Source organism: Curcuma longa, chromosome 14, assembly GCF_044706935.1.
Source record: "Curcuma longa cultivar G26 ecotype Majalengka, Jawa Barat chromosome 14, ITB_CL_G26_1.1, whole genome shotgun sequence".
Lineage (NCBI taxonomy): Eukaryota > Viridiplantae > Streptophyta > Magnoliopsida > Zingiberales > Zingiberaceae > Curcuma > Curcuma longa.
This window is the reverse complement of record NC_133874.1, coordinates 3,241,178-3,257,040: the sequence shown is the minus strand read 5'-3', so window position 1 is coordinate 3,257,040 and position 15,863 is coordinate 3,241,178. Positions and strand designations below refer to the sequence as shown.

The 15,863-nt window shown below is 36.9% G+C and overlaps 1 protein-coding gene across 2 annotated transcripts; it reads right to left on the bottom strand.

The window, feature by feature from the left end:
- Nucleotides 1-8,314: 8,314 nt before the first annotated feature.
- On the bottom strand, nt 8,315-9,775 carry LOC141844777 (putative cytokinin riboside 5'-monophosphate phosphoribohydrolase LOGL1). Of its 2 annotated transcripts, none has more exons than XM_074732771.1 (7): nt 9,648-9,775; nt 9,458-9,597; nt 9,270-9,367; nt 9,150-9,180; nt 8,963-9,062; nt 8,787-8,857; nt 8,315-8,701 (listed from the first exon to the last, which is right to left on the bottom strand). In XM_074732771.1, the coding sequence occupies exons 1-7, from the start codon at nt 9,712-9,714 to the stop codon at nt 8,495-8,497; spliced, it is 714 nt and encodes a 237-aa protein (XP_074588872.1). In that variant the 5' UTR covers nt 9,715-9,775; the 3' UTR covers nt 8,315-8,494. The 2 variants fall into 2 exon arrangements, with proteins under 2 accessions (XP_074588872.1, XP_074588871.1); XM_074732770.1 differs by having other exon boundaries at nt 9,458-9,595; nt 9,656-9,701.
- Between the last annotated feature and the right edge of the window lie 6,088 nt (nt 9,776-15,863).

Here is a 15,863-nt window from a genome sequence, read left to right as displayed (position 1 = left end):
TTCTAATTTAATCTCTTTTGATCCTCTTTATTTATTTCGATCCAATGGATGCAACTTGATCTAATCCCAAGGATACAAGTTGATCTCATCCACTAACTCATCCTCTTTAGGCTACAGCAGGGACCTCGAGGAGGTATTGGATCTGGCCTTCTGATGGGTTTCGGATCCCGTATTCAACTCCGAATACACACCTACATCCATCAATAACGATCCATTCCACTAGAGGATCATTATTGCACTACCAATCCAATCCCCAAATTACGTTATGGGTTCCTTCTTATTATTTTATGCATTGCTCCCCATGTTTAAGATATCGTATGTCCATCAATTATCTGAGTTCACTGACAACTCAATAATCGACATCTATGTCCTTGAATAGTACCACTCATCCTTATTGTCAGTCGGACTAAGTCCACTTGCAAGATTTGACATGACAAACCTTATGAGCTCTTCAAGGGGACATCATCAACCCTACTGGGACACGGATTCCTTCTATAATTAACGGCACACCATATAGATAGTAACATCACCCAACTTACCGAGAATATTTGATCTGACGGAAAGATCTCACCCTTTGGTAAATCAAAGTGATAGTTACTAAATATACGCGCCCGTTTATTATATCGGGATTAAGAGTGCATAAGTATAATAACAGAGGTCTTGTTCAATTTATGAGTCAGCGTAAATCGAACAACCTCAATGGTCCTACTCAATACACACAAAGTGCACTAGTGTAATTCTACAGTCAAGATAGACAATTACTGAATTACACTACAACCGTTCCCGATGGTTTGTCCAAAGTCATCTTGGTTGTGAGCCTTAATTTATAATTTACAAGGAGCTGATAATCATGATCTTCTGTGTCTCACAGACACCATGTTATCTACAATGTAAATTAAGGGGACATGTTACAAGTCTAATCTATTGCAACCATTTGACCAAAACATGATTCCTTTATTTCATGAAATGTGCAACATGAGACAAGTCGTCTTCAGAAGACTCAGAAGAGTAAGCCAACACAAGCTTTCTAGCACTCCCAGCTTGAGAAGAACCAGTTGGAATAGAAACCAAATCAGATAGCGACACAAGTACAAGCCACGGATCCACATCTATTTTAGAAGGACTAACAACCACTGCAAGTATTAAAAAGTTATATTCAATTATTTACAGTTTATTAAAGAAACTGGCTAAGTCCAACGCTCAAGTCGAATCACTCCAAGAACAGGTAGCACTCCTTAAGGAGAGAGTCAACTCCAAATCGCCAACTGAATATATTCAAGTTGGAAACTCAACTCAAGTCAAACTTGAGCAAGAGAATTCCAAGTTGAAACTTCAGATTGACGATCTAAAAAGATTATTGGAAAAGTTCACTTCGGGCTCTAAGTATCTTAACATAATGCTTGGAACTCAAAAGGTTAGATACAACAGATCTGAGCTTGGACACAAAGCCAAACATAAATCATATGTTTTTGTTAAATCGACTTAAGAAATCAAGAGTCCAAACATAGGTTCTTAAGTCCAACCTGACCAATCCAATTAGACTGAATCAGTACTGGGTCCCCAATGATCAAATATATTATTTGATCAGATCTAATAGGGGTCATGATCCAGGGGATCTAAAACCTTGCATGTTAGATAAACTTGTTTATTTTTATTTTTTATTTTTATTTATTTTAGAATAACTTAGGCTAGGTAAGGATTTAAAATTTGATTAACACTTGACCAACATAGTACCAAGGTGAGTCAAGATATTAGTACGTTAGGAAAACCTAGTCTAAGTGGTCAAGTGGGGTAAGGAGTACCCTAATTGATTTACTTAGTTGAGTGGAACTGACCAAAATTACCTTGTCGAATCTTAGACTAGTTAGACCAAAGTTTCTTCCTAGATTAGCTAAACATGCAATTTCTTGAACCAACTTTGTCTTAGAAAGTAATCATTGCTCCAATAACCAAGAAGGCCCTTGTGCCTCGTCACTGCTTGAAATCAAGCTGAGACAAGGCTCGAGATATAGGCAGCTGAGATGAGACTCGAAACCTAAAATGTCGAGGTGGGGCTTGGGACCGAGATTGTCGAGACGAGATTCGAGACCGAGACAGCCAAGATGAGACTCAGGACAAGGTTGGCAGAGATGAGACTTAGGACAATGATGGTCGAGATATGACTTAGGACAGAGATGGTTGAGATGAGACTTGAAACCAGGCTGGACAAGATAAGACTCAAGACAAGGTTGACAGAGACGAGACTCGGGATAAGGCTGGCAGAGACAAGACTCGGGACAGAGATGTCCGAGACGAGACTTAGGACAAGGCTAGTAGGGACGAGACTCAGGACAAGGCTGGCCAGACGAGACTTGGGACAGAGATGGTCAAGACGAGACTCAGGACCAGGATGGTCGAGATGAAACTCGGGGTAAGGCTGGCAGAGACAAGACTCGGGATAAGGTTGGCCGAGATGAGACTTAGGACATAGATGGTCGAGACGAGACTCAGGACCAGGCTGGCCGAGACAAGACTCAAGACAAAGCTGACAGAGATGAGACTCGAGACAAAGTTAGCTGAGATGAGACTTGAGACAGAGATGGTCAAGACGAGACTCAGGACCAAGCTAGCCGAGATAAGGCTCCGGACAGAGGCAGTCGAGATAATACTCGAAACCAAGATTGCCTAGGTGGGGGCTTGGGACCGAGATGGCCAAGACGATACTCGGGACATGGTTTGTAGAGATGAGACTTGAGACAAGGCTAGCAGAGATAAGACTCAGAACAAGACTGGCTGAAATGAGACTCGGGACAAAGATAGCCAAGATGAGACTCAGGAGTAGGCTGACCGAGACGGGGCTCGGGATAGAGGTGGTCGAGATGAAATTCGGGGCCAAACTAGCCGAGATGAGACTCGAGACAAGGCTAGCAGAGACGAGACTCAGGATAAGGTCGGCCGAGATGAGACTCGAGATAGATTTGGTCGAGATGAGACTCAGGACCAGGTTGGTCGAGATGAGACTTGAGACAGAGGTAGCCGAGACAAGACTCAAGATTGAGATTGTCGAAATGAGACTCAGGGCAGAGATAACCGAGACTGTACGAAATGAGATTCGAGACAGAGACGGTCGAAATGAGACACTGTGGATATTGCACAGAAAGATATTAACAAGTCTAATAGGAATAGGAAGGAAATAAATTCTTGAAATACTTAGCTTTTGACGGAGGGTGCTTTTTGCCGCCGTTAGGAGGATCGAGGAGAGAAAATTCAGAAAGGGGATACTCGTCATAGCTTTTCTTTATAATAGAGCGGTGATTGTCATTAGTTCTTTCAGTGTTAACCATCGTAGCATCTCAGCTCAGTTTTCCTACAGATGATGCAAATTTTTTCCGACCAATACACCGTGGATGATCAAGCCACTAATTCACAAATTACTGATGTGCACACTCCTCGAAGATAATTGCCCGAAGAGATAAAGAGACCTAAAAAGTACTCAAAAAGAGAGTTAGAATAGCACTGAGGGTGTGCCCAAGCAAGCCACTACAATGCTCAAGTTAAGATTTTGCATGAGGAAGAAGTTTAAAGGCTTGGGGAAATTGGGACTGATGTGTGCATACTTGTGCCCAAAGGTATAGGCAACTTTTTATAGAGTTGATCTCCGAAATATTAGCTTCAATTTAGAAAATATTCCAAGATACCCATTCTATTTTTTAGAAAGATTCTGAAATATTTGTTTAAGAAATATTTTGAGATATATTTCTTATTCTTCGGGTGCTACAGTCTTAGGGTTTTCTAATCTGAAATATGAATTGGTTTTATGACTTTATCCCACATGACACGTGGGGGTAATATATTTCTGTCACATCACAAGCATCCCTAATTAGTCTAATTGAAGGAGGCGTAGTCCGATTGATTGGACTATGCTAAGTTGTTATCGGGATACCTTGATGAGGTGTCATCGCCTGGCTGTATCATATGTAGTTGAGGTTCTTGTAAAGTTGATATTGTAAATATAATCATCCGATTATAAATGATTAGTTTTCTTATATGAGATATTATATGGTTAGCAAACAAAAAATGTATATTAAGAGTTCAAGTTTCTCTAACTTATTAGTAGTGTTTTTTTACAACTTGGTGCTGAAATTTCAAAACCTAGAAGATGTAAAGTAGATCCAAACTGTTATACAGTGGTGTTGAACAATATTATATTCCAACACCATTGTGGTTCTGAACTTTGGAAATTTCAGCACCACTCTGATGCTAAACTTTCTATTATGGTGTGATAATTTAAATTCAGCATCCTATTGGTCTGTGTCAATTTGTATAGAACCATAACTTCGTTTATGAAACTTAGGATCATGCTTGCACATCATATCTATCTAAACTCATCTCGTCCATTACATGTCAAAATCCATTGATACACTTAGTCATTTCATATTGACAAAATTTTATGGCAAAATTTCAAGAATTCAAATACCCTAAGTTCATCAATGAATTTTGGTTAAAAATTCTTGATGGACCTAGAGTGCTTTGATCGACCTCCAAGTAATACAAATTATTGAAGTGACCAAGAGTCTATATGTGCCCAGAGATAAAGTAATTGGTACATACACATAATTTACCTAAGTCAACAATAAAGAATGTTAGAACTAGACATGGACACCATAAATACTTTCTATACACTCATCTCTTCCATTACATATCAACTTTTTAAATATCCATGTTCCCTAGGTCTGTCAATGAGTTTTGACCAAAACTCATTGATAAACTTAGAGAGATATGATCAAGTACATTCCAATTCCTGTTGGTTTATTAGGTCAATCTAAGTCCAAATAAGCCCTCCTTTACTATTTTAAGGTGTTCCCAATCATGCTTAAAATGATTTAAAATTTTTAGGATATTGTGGTGCTAGTTTCGGAAGACCAACACCACAGTGGTACTAGTCTTCATAAACCAACATCATTATAATGCTGGTATTAGAAACCAGTACCACAGTTTGTGTTAGTTGGACACACGATCATAACTTTGCCTACTTGTTTCAAGACCAAGATTGGACAACATATATACATTCTATAAGTTATGATCTCTTATCCCATTTTAAGTTTTCATAAATCCAAGTCCCCTAAGTCTATCAATAGATTTTGATCAAAATTCATTGATGGACTTAGACAACTCTGAGCTAGCTCATTCTAACTCGTATGAGTTTATTAGGTGAACTTGAGTCCAAATAAGTCCTCTTTTACTATTTTACTATTTTAGAATATTCCCGACAGTGCTCAAAATGATTTAAAACTTTCATAATGCAATGGTGCTAGTGTTCGAAGACCAACACTATAGTGTGTGAGAAGAACCAACATTATAGTTCTGGTTTTCAAAGACCAGCACCACTATGGTACTGGTCTTCAAAAATCAATACCACAGGATTGCTAGTTGGTATGCGACCATAACTTTACTTACGTGTCTCAGGGTCAAGATTGGACATCATATATATACTTTCTACACACTAACATCTCCCATCTCATTATAAGTTTTCATAAATCTAAGTCCCCTAGGTCCATCAATGGATTTCGATCAAAACTCATTGATGGACTTAGAGAGCTCTGATCTGATTCATTTCAACTCTATTCGATTGATTAGGTGAACTTGTGTCTAAATAAATCCTCCTTTACTATTTTAAAACATTTTAAGTAGCGTTCAAAATGATTTAAAACTTTTAGAATATAGTAGTGTTAGTATCTAAAGGCTAGCATCACTTTGGTGCTGGTTTTCAAAGATCAACACCACTGTGGTACTGGTCTAGGAAACCAACACCACAGTCTGTGTCAGTTGGACATGTGATCATAACTTCGCCTACATATCTCAGGATCTGGATTGGAGACCATATATACGTTCATAACCAAGCATATTATGTTTTTAAAAATTCATGCCCAACCTATAACTTTTTGTATTTTGGATCAAAAACTATATTTATAAATTAAACCATCTATATGTACCTTAGTCTATGTAATTGTTATGATTGCATTATTATTTTTCTGAAAGATTATGTATAGGCTCCATTGATTCAATGGGCTACTCAACAATTCATAAATGATAAGTAATATTTCATGAAATATAAATAATTTGGTGTTTGATATAAATGAAGAAACAAATCTATACAAGATGAGTACATTATTATTTTTCAAAGATGACTATATTTCTGATGAAATTGAATCATGTATAGGCTCCATTGATTCAATGGGCTACTCAACAATTCATAAATGTAGCCCTAAGTAATATTTCATCTTTGAAAATAATAATCATTTGATGTGTATTGCTTGATTAAAAAAAAAAATCTCTGATGGTAGATAATTGGGGAGCAATAAATTAATGGATGGCTTCAACTTAATTAAATCTATCTAAATTTTAAACATCATGTACAATATCTACAAGACATATAGGAAGTAGAAGAAAATAACACACAAACAAATACATATAAAATATATAATTTATAAAATATTAAAACATCATAATCTACTTTAATTCTATGAGAATACATTTTAATTCTTGATCTAGTACATTATTTTTTATTAGAGAAGTGAGCAAGAAAGAGATTACCCAATGCATTAGTTGAGTTCATAGAAATGGAAGCACCTCTGTCTATAATACCTAGCAAAAGAGACACATCTCTTTTATTGAAAGCAACTAGAACACTTGAAAATCTAAAATGATTAATTTTATATTTAAGCTAACCAAATTGAAAAAATATGAGGTATCTCTAATTAACTTTCTAAACTTGAAAATGTACTTGAAAATCTAAAGGTTTAAGATGTTGAATCCTAACTTTGAAATTTATTCACCAATAGACCACGAATTTGATGAATATCTTATATGTCCAAAAAAATAGCAAAAAAATTGTTTAATGATCACTTTGTGTTGATCATGTAAACGAACAAATTCATAGTGTTTTCCTTTCATTGTTTAAGTGCCAAAAAAATCATTAAAGTGACCTAAAACACTAGTCCATTAGAGTTTCTGGCCAACATCAATTGATGACTATAATTTTAAAAATATAAATTATTAACATGAAAAAATAAATATCCATATGCACAAACAATGGTTGTATGATTTTGACATATGTCCTCTGACTTCTCTATCTTTAGCAATATGTTGCTACTAATTTTTATATTGCAACACCATAGTTATGCTAATTTTTAAAAAATAGAAACATATTGATCTGAATTCTGTATTTTTAAAAAATTAGGGCCATCATCACAGTGATGCTTGTCTTTGAAATTCAGAGTCACCTTACTTTGAATATCTAAACATTGCTCTTCAGGATGATGTTGTTTATTGAAATCCAGCACCAAAGTAGTGTTGTTTATTGAATAGTAGTACACATTGCTAGCTTTTGAAATCCAATGAATTCTGATTACAAACCTTAAACCCTAGACACCCTAGACAGTGAGGTCGCGTGCAACTACGAAACCCTAAACCTTGTAGAATATCCAAGAATGTAAGTTAATATACCCTAAACATGTGCAATAGATGGGAACTAACTTTGAAATCGAATACATACCTTTGAAAATGATCTAGACTGAGAGATTAAAATACCTTCTAGCACCATTCAGAAATAGGAGAACAGTTTACAATAGGGAAGAGGGAGATGAGCAATGTCGATGACATACAGGATGATAAGACAAAACTAAACCCTAAATTCGAAAGGGAGAGGGAAAGCTTATCAATAGGCGAGTTTTGATGAAACTCCTAATTCACTTGCTGTGAGCTGAGAGTGGAACAAGATGTGTAAAGTTGTAGCTTCTTAGGTTTTAGACGACGAGAGAAAGACGATTGTTTTCATCAAGCAGATAGAAAATATATTTGCTTTCCCTGCGTAATTAGATGTGAAGGTTACGTGAATCTGAACCAACAAAATAAATTTTTAAATAAAATATGACTCCGATGCATTGGAAAATAGAGGATGAAGTAATCAGTCAAGGGAGGGATAAATTTGAAATCAGGTATACCTGTTGGGAAAAACGAAGAATTATGCCATTTAAAGAAAAGAAAATAGAGAATCAAATAGACTCTAAAGTCCTAACCTTCATTTTCATGAGTAAATCAGCTGGACCTCCTCAGCCAAGTTGCTCACAACCACCATTGATGGAGATAGCGACAGGTAGATAATAAGCAGATAACGTAGCCTCATTTAAGGATCACAGAACGCATACGAATTTCTTATTAATTCTCACAAGATAAACAGACAACATGATGATGATGATGATACACACAGAATTATAGTTGTTACATTAAGATGGGCACTTGCGGCAGCACTCTCTACTGTACTGGTCCACCTCTTTGCTTTGCCATTGTGCGCTGCAAATCCTCCCTCTCCAAGCAGCACAGCAGGTGGATACAACATGCCATTCTTTTGCTCTTCCACTCTGACAATTACTCATTGTCTCCCACTCAATAATGCACACGCAAAAGGCACTTCCAACGAATGCATTTAATTTGAGAAAAACTAATTAATGATCAGTTAATTGCTCCTTTTCCTCTTCTTGCATGTGTCCCTCACCTTCACCCTTTCACCCATATCTGTCTCCATCTTCCTGATCAGCTCTTCTGCGCTCTCTGCTGACACCACAATGCGCCTGGCTGACTCCTCTATGAACCCATGCGCCACTGCGTTCTCGAACAGTGCGAGCAAGCTGTCGTAGTACCCGTCCACGTTCAGGATCCCCACCTGTTCACGAGTATCTCATGTTGATGGTGCACAGGAGGAAGATTGCTTCAGAACATGAATAAAGAAATGTGTGGCGAGCGCTCACTGGTTTGTCATGGAATCCGAGCTGAAACCAAGCAATGACCTCGAGGAGTTCCTCCATGGTTCCGTACCCTCCTAGGGATGCATATCCATGTTTAAAGTTAAAGTTGAACCTTTTTTGTTTGTTTTTCACCTCCTCAAATGGTTACGACTTTGAAGAAATCGCTGAAATGGATTCACCTGGGAGGGCAATGAATGCGTCGGCATTTTTTGCCATTTCTGATTTCCTCTCGTGCATGTCCTCGACGGTTCTCACCTCGCCGATGGTTTCTCCTAACAGCTACAAAAATTTTCTAGATATATACTTACTTTGGCTTAGCTTGTTCAGAACTAACAAGAAGAAAGGAAAATGGTTTGGAGCTCGCACCTCGTTTGGGAAGATGGTTGGAGGAATGACTCTGGGAATTGACAAACTTTCAGTAGGGTAGAAGAACCGATAAAAGAATGGCTTGATGAATGAAAAGCTTTCCTACAAACAACATGTTACCCAAGAACGTTGCAGCCACCATCAGAGACAGTTTTGGATATCAAACCCATAAGGCCGACGCTTCCACCGCCATACACGAGGTCTATCTTCCTCTCTACCTGCACGGACAAGGCATTCGAGTTCAGACTCGGAGGAGGAAGAGCTGCGAACTAGAAAAAAAAAAAATCACATTTCAGGCGGTTCCTCACCATTTTCTTGCCAAGATCGAGAGCTGCTTCGCTGAAACAAGTCCTGTTTCCTGACCTGCTCCCGCAGAAAACACAAATCCTCTGAAACCTCCTTACGCTCTCTGTTCCCGGTGCCTTCTCTTGGCATGCTTCCATCGCCTTAAATTGGGAGGAAAACGATTACGAACAGAGAGTAGAGAAGAAGTTGAGTCGTTATACCTCCCGTATTTCGATCTGCTCGACCAACTCGTAGCTTGTGTTGGAGATGATTGCAGCATGAACTCTTCTCCTTCCTTTCTCCTTCCTCCCCTTTTATCCCTGCTGTTTATCTGGTTTGCTCACCAGGGCTGAATGAAGAAATTATTGTGAGAGTATATTTTCATCGGTGCTAATCCAGAGAGTACAATTTTTGTGACTGGATTCTCTTTTTTTTCCTACTCTTTGATGCCGTAAAAAAAAGTTGACTTGTTGAAGACAGGACCACAACAACAGTGGTTTGCTTACAGTTCATTGCTGTGGCTGCATGCTTTCGTTGATGCAGGAGTGTTATGGATTTTTTTAAACAACAAAGAAACAACTTACTGTTCTTGAGAAAGTAAATAAATTAAATATTTATGAACAAATTTTGTATTTATTTTATATTTATTATATATATATATATATAAATTAAATAAATAAGTTTAAATAATTTATTAAATTAAATGAATAAATTTAAATAGATATGTGTGTTGGATTTGATGCAAGTTAGAAGGGAGTAAATTAACTCCTTTTGTATCGATTCGATTTGCGCAGTGAAAACTTCAAGCAAATTTAATAGCATGACATAAACATAATCAATTTTATTTGATTCATCATCTCCTAAGATGACTACGTCCAATATCTAATTCTAATGAACTATCACCACTAAATATTCTCATTCTCAAATATCTTTAAGAGGCGGAGAAATCTCTTACAATTTTATTTTACAAAGCAACATATAAGATACAAGATACAAATACAAATGAAAGAAAAAATAATTTTACAAATGAAAACTTGACTTTAGATGTTTTCTTATTATTTTGGATTGCCTCTTGATGGTAGAAAATACAATAACACTTCGTCTTCCAATCCTCAAGAATCGACTCCTTCAAACTTCCTCAAAATCCTCTTTTATAAGATTGCTATCGGGTTGATTTTCACCTAGCAATCGATTGCCATACTTCATTAATCAATTGTTGTAAAAGTTTGACCATTGAACGATCATTGAATTCTGATCAGCGACTGATATCATCTTATTTTTTGAATAGCAATTGATTTCTAAAAGTTACCAATCAACTGTTAGCCACTAGTCAGGTTACCAGTTGAGTTGGAAATATTCTATTCGCTCAACTTGATCCAGCAATCAATTGCTCCATTATAGCAATCAATTGTTGACACTTCAATCCGACTGATCAATTGAGTTGAGAGCATTCTGTTCGATCAACCAAATTCGTCAATCGATTGCTTACGAATAGTTGAGTTAAACAGTTGAGTTCCAAATTCTTTGTTCACTGCTATAGTGCTATCAATCGATTGCTAACCTCTAGCATGCAATTGATGCGTCTAACAATCGATTGATGAACCCTATCAATCGATTGATCATGTAGCAACCTCGCTTCTTCCCTTAAATCGGATTTGGGATTCACTAGTATTGTTACTACCTAGTAATCGGCTAATATCTTTATTTCAATCTTTCTAATGTTGAATTCTCCTCTTGCTTGATATCTAATTGACTTCAACCTATTAGGATTTCCTTTGTCCAATATTTGATTAATTCTTGACCTGTCGAGACTTCACGTGCCTAGTATTGTTGGTGCAAGGTGCACTAGGTCTGACCGTAAAGTTTCGATGTTTGACAATATACCTAGGTTTGGTCAGTTTGACCAAGGGCTGATCTAAAAAAGACCTGATGTTTGGATGTGAGTGAAGTCTAGTCAGGTCAGTTTGACCAGATGACTAGTGAGAAGTCCTAGTCGGTTAGACTAGACAGTGGAAGTCCTGATCTGAAAGATTGGGCAAGGAAGTCCTGGTGAGTGAAGCTAGACAGGGAAAGTCCTAATTGTAGGTTAGACAAAGGCAAGTCCTGGTTTGGAGGATCAGGCAGAAGTCTTAGCAAGGTCAAGTGCACCAAGTGCAAGTCCAGGCAGTGTTAAGAGGACCAGGAAGCATGACAAAAGTCCAAGAAGGTTAGGAAGATCAAGGTTTGGTGGAAGTCTAGGAGGTCAGGAGGATCGAGAGCCTAGTAGCAAACCCTGGGGGCCGAGGACCACGGCTAAGCGTACAAGAAGTCCAACAAGTCCGGCATCTCAGGTAAATTCTCCTGAGTGGAGTGGGTAAGGACACGTTCACGGAGTGAAACTGTAGGCATCGATCTAACCCAAGATTTCACTGAAAACTTGAAATTAAGACCAATTAACAGTTCAAAGAACTGTTATCCAATTCTGTTATATTTGTTTTTGGACTAACTAGTAATGCAGATTGAAGAGGCGAGGATTTTGACTCTAGACGACTTTATTCGGAATCCAATCGACCAGACGGTCTAGGCGCCTGGAGGTGGAATCCATGTGACTCAAGTTCAGATAATTACAGTGGAAGTCAAAGTTCATCCATATCCTTCATGTCAGCACGGAGTCGACTGGAAGGGGAATCCAGGTGACTAGAAAGCCGAGTCAGCTGCGAAGATGGCGGATCGACGGTCTGCCTAGAATAGCCTAGAATGGGAATCCAGGCGATTGGAAAGCCTTATATAAGCATATCAAACAGAGGCTTCGACACAACAATTCAATTCATTCAAGAGCAAGCCGACGACACCCTGAGCGAGAAGGAACATCCTAGCAGCCGTTGTAACACCGGAGTCGCGCCGCAAAGATCTTCATCTTCATCTCCAGATTGGTAACAGTTTAAATTCTTGTATGGTTTAACTTACGATAAATGTTTTTATTGTGATATTACTTTGTAATAGTTACAACTCTTTTCCGTAAGGAAAAGAGTTATATAGTGGAGTATCCATACGTAAACGATCAAAGATCGTAAGCCTTGGAGTAGCAGCCAATGGATGTGAACCAAGTAAAAACAAACGTGTTCATTGTGTGTGCTTATCTTTTTATTATCTTAATTACTTCCGCTGCAAACAACTTTGATTTACAAACGAGCACAATTGATGGATTTTAAAAATTGAGGAAAATCGCTAAAAGATAGTGTTATTCACCCCCCTTTAGCGCTTCTACAATCTTACAAGTATCTGATCACTCTTGACCTATTTGGCATCTAACTCAACCAACTACCATATTGCTTAAACATCAAAACTTAATACGAATCATCTTAAGCTGACTAGAGGTCGATTGAACTAACAATATATTCAGCTCGTTAATATTTATGAACAAAGATTGCGAATTATTTGTGAACAATATTCATAAACAATAACTATGAATTAAGTTTGTGAACTATGTTCATAAATAAAGTTCTTATCAAACTTGTAAATAAATAAAAAATCTTAAAATAAACAAACTTATAATATCACGCTTACTAACAAACTAAAAAAGTTTTAAAAGATAAAAGTTTAAAATAATCAAATAAGCTTGAATTGAGAGCTCAATAATATCTAAATAAACTAAGCTCAAGCTCGTAAAATATAAATTGAACAATTGTTTTCAATAGTTTAATTCATTTTAGGTTTGGCTTAGCTTGACTCGATTATCTTATCAAATAAGTTTGAATAATAGAAAGTTTAGCTCGGCTTGACTAGTTTACAACTCTATGCTTTTTCTAACGTAACCCTGGTGAGCTTAAATTAAAACAAAGTATTGGTTGAATAGTTTGTCAACGACCTCAGCCCATGTCGAGCATAAGTGTCACTTGAATCCCTCATTGACCATGACCTAATCACTTGTGTCGAGAGTTTCCTAATTGGTTGGATTCCTCTATTCACCGTCAACCTCAATCACAATCTCAACCTCAACCCTTGATTGCATGTGGCCTCGAGTGCGACCCTTACTAACTAATTCTACCTTAACCATAGTGTTGGCCTTAGACCTCGACTACATGTTAAATTTTAACCCTCACTAGCTTCCTCAATAGTGTTGTACCAAGTTAACAAGTTGTTCTCTAAAATGGTCTTGAAGCTTAAATAGGTATAAGGTTCACTATAGCATGACATTTCTTTTTATGTAACATGTGATAAATTTGTTAGATATTGGGGTCTTAATGGACCAATACGATTTTATGAAAAAATCGGAATGTCATCAATTGATGAAAGTCGTAATTGACTTCAAAATCAAAATCTATGTTTCGCATAGATAGATTTAGACTATTAATTTCCTCAAAACCGATTAAGGGTGAATGAAAAATTAATTATTTAAAGTTAGTCCAAAATAACATTAATTGTTAATTAATGTTATATAAGGAAATGGATAGGGAATAGTCCCACAACGAAAAAATTCAATGGGTTTCCTTTCCTTATTAATGATGTTGTGTTAATAGAGTTAACACAAAAAGACCATGTGCTCTCTTCTCAGGGGCGAGTAGGTGCTCGCACCTGTGAACCCGCCACCTACCACGTGCGCACGTGCGCAATGGGCGCTTTGTCGGCGCACTTTGGATTTCGCATCATTACGAGGAGCTTAAATTTATGCTCCAGATGATATTGCAGTGCCTATGTGGCACTCGAGTGACGTGTCAGGCTCGTATGTGACGTGACAATGCCTATGTGTTATTCACGTGGGCAAGAAGAGATAACTGGACTGTTGATTGGATGAACGGATGGTAACCATTGATTAAAGAGGTGTGATGGATCGCATGTGATGCGATCTGGAGTGTTGGATCGCGAAGAGTCATGATCTGACCGCTTGGGATGAGACTTGCGTCAAATTAAATAGATCATTTGATCCAGATCCGACAGCTGATGACCAAAGGAGAGATCTGAGGGTCACAACCCTTCAGATCTGATGGATGAGATAAAGTGGGCTATGTGAAGGGTTATAACCCTCCAGATTGGACCCAAAAGACACATCCTCTCACCTAAAGGGTATTCAACCTCTTCATTTGGTATAAATAGATCCCTCCAGATGCTGAAAATTTCATCGAATTCATCGATTGTCCTCGTTCTTTGAGCATTCATCTCATTTTGTGCATTCGGAGTCCAAAAAGTCTACGAGAAGGTTTGCTGGCCTCGGAATTTGAAGTGCTACTATTCTGAGACGTTCGTCGTTGTATCTTGGGAACGAATTGCTGCTATCCGTAAGCATCATAGCGGAGCAATATCGTTTATGGAGATAGTGTTGAACACTAGCCTCGACGATCCATATCAGTTTGCATACTCCCAAAGCTACCGATTCCAATAAAATTCTCTATAGCATATATTCTTTTGGTTAAATATATTGATTAAATGTTTTAACATTGATGTAGGATGTCGAGAAGAGGAAAAGATATTGGTTCTAACCAAAGAAAATCAAAGGGGAGAGGACGACGGAGATGAAAATCTCTTACAATACAGGATGAGTATGTATATTTAATTCGTATTAATGGAATACAATTTGATTAAACCATTGATCAATTACATAATATTTACTTAATGATGATGCATATAGGCAACATGATACAACGCCTGGACTTGATAACATACCAAATGAAATACAGGTGTGTTAATTTTATCTCGATATTGTATTTGTTAAATATTACTTATATTGTGTGTATTTATTTGTCATAGGATGATCAGGAAAGATAAATTTTAGATAATAACGTGATCAATGATGCAAGATACAAAGAAGATAGTTCATCAGTAGTTCGACGAAGAGGATCTAATCAAGGGTCTCAGATTCCAACGAATGTTAATGAACGAACTAAAATAAATGTGGTTATGAATAAGCAAGTCATATGACATTTTAAATTTAATAAGGTTTGATACTTTTGTATTAAACTATTTGTCTTATTATAATATTTTTAATTTTGTTATATTGAGATTTGTTGAAAATGAGGTTCCTCGTGATATTACAAATAATATCAAAGAAGTGATTAAAGGAAGGTGACCAGCGTGGAAAAAAGTGCCTATTGATGTTAAAGATTTACTTTGAAAAAATGTTAAGGTACGCATAATACATTTTCATTGAGTCATCATTTTCTTTGTCCTTTTTCTATTTTGTAATATTTGTATGATATTATAGTTGTAAATATGTTGAGTTAGCTTAAAAATGTAAAGGCATAACTAAAGTAGTGAGTTAACTTTAAAATGTAGTATTTTTTGTGTTAACAAGAGTTAAATGTATTTTCTAAGCACGAAAACTAATTATCACTTATTGGGAGAAAGAACAATAAGATATGACTTTAAAATATATTTAAAAAGAATAACATATCTTTATTTCATCCTTTACATTGTTTTGTAACATGTTTCCTCCATATTCTGCAATAAAGAATA

What these genes read in the sequence shown, in the direction of transcription:
- LOC141844777 (XM_074732771.1), bottom strand. Translation starts at nt 9,714, where the DNA reads ATGCTGCAATCATCTCCAACACAAGCTACGAGTTGGTCGAGCAGATCG. An exon ending in CGCATTCATTGCCCTCCCAG is followed by an intron (nt 8,858 to 8,962) that starts GTGAATCCATTT and finishes ATGCATCCCTAG; the next exon opens with GAGGGTACGGAACCATGGAG. An exon ending in TCGGATTCCATGACAAACCA is followed by an intron (nt 8,702 to 8,786) that starts GTGAGCGCTCGC and finishes ACTCGTGAACAG; the next exon opens with GTGGGGATCCTGAACGTGGA.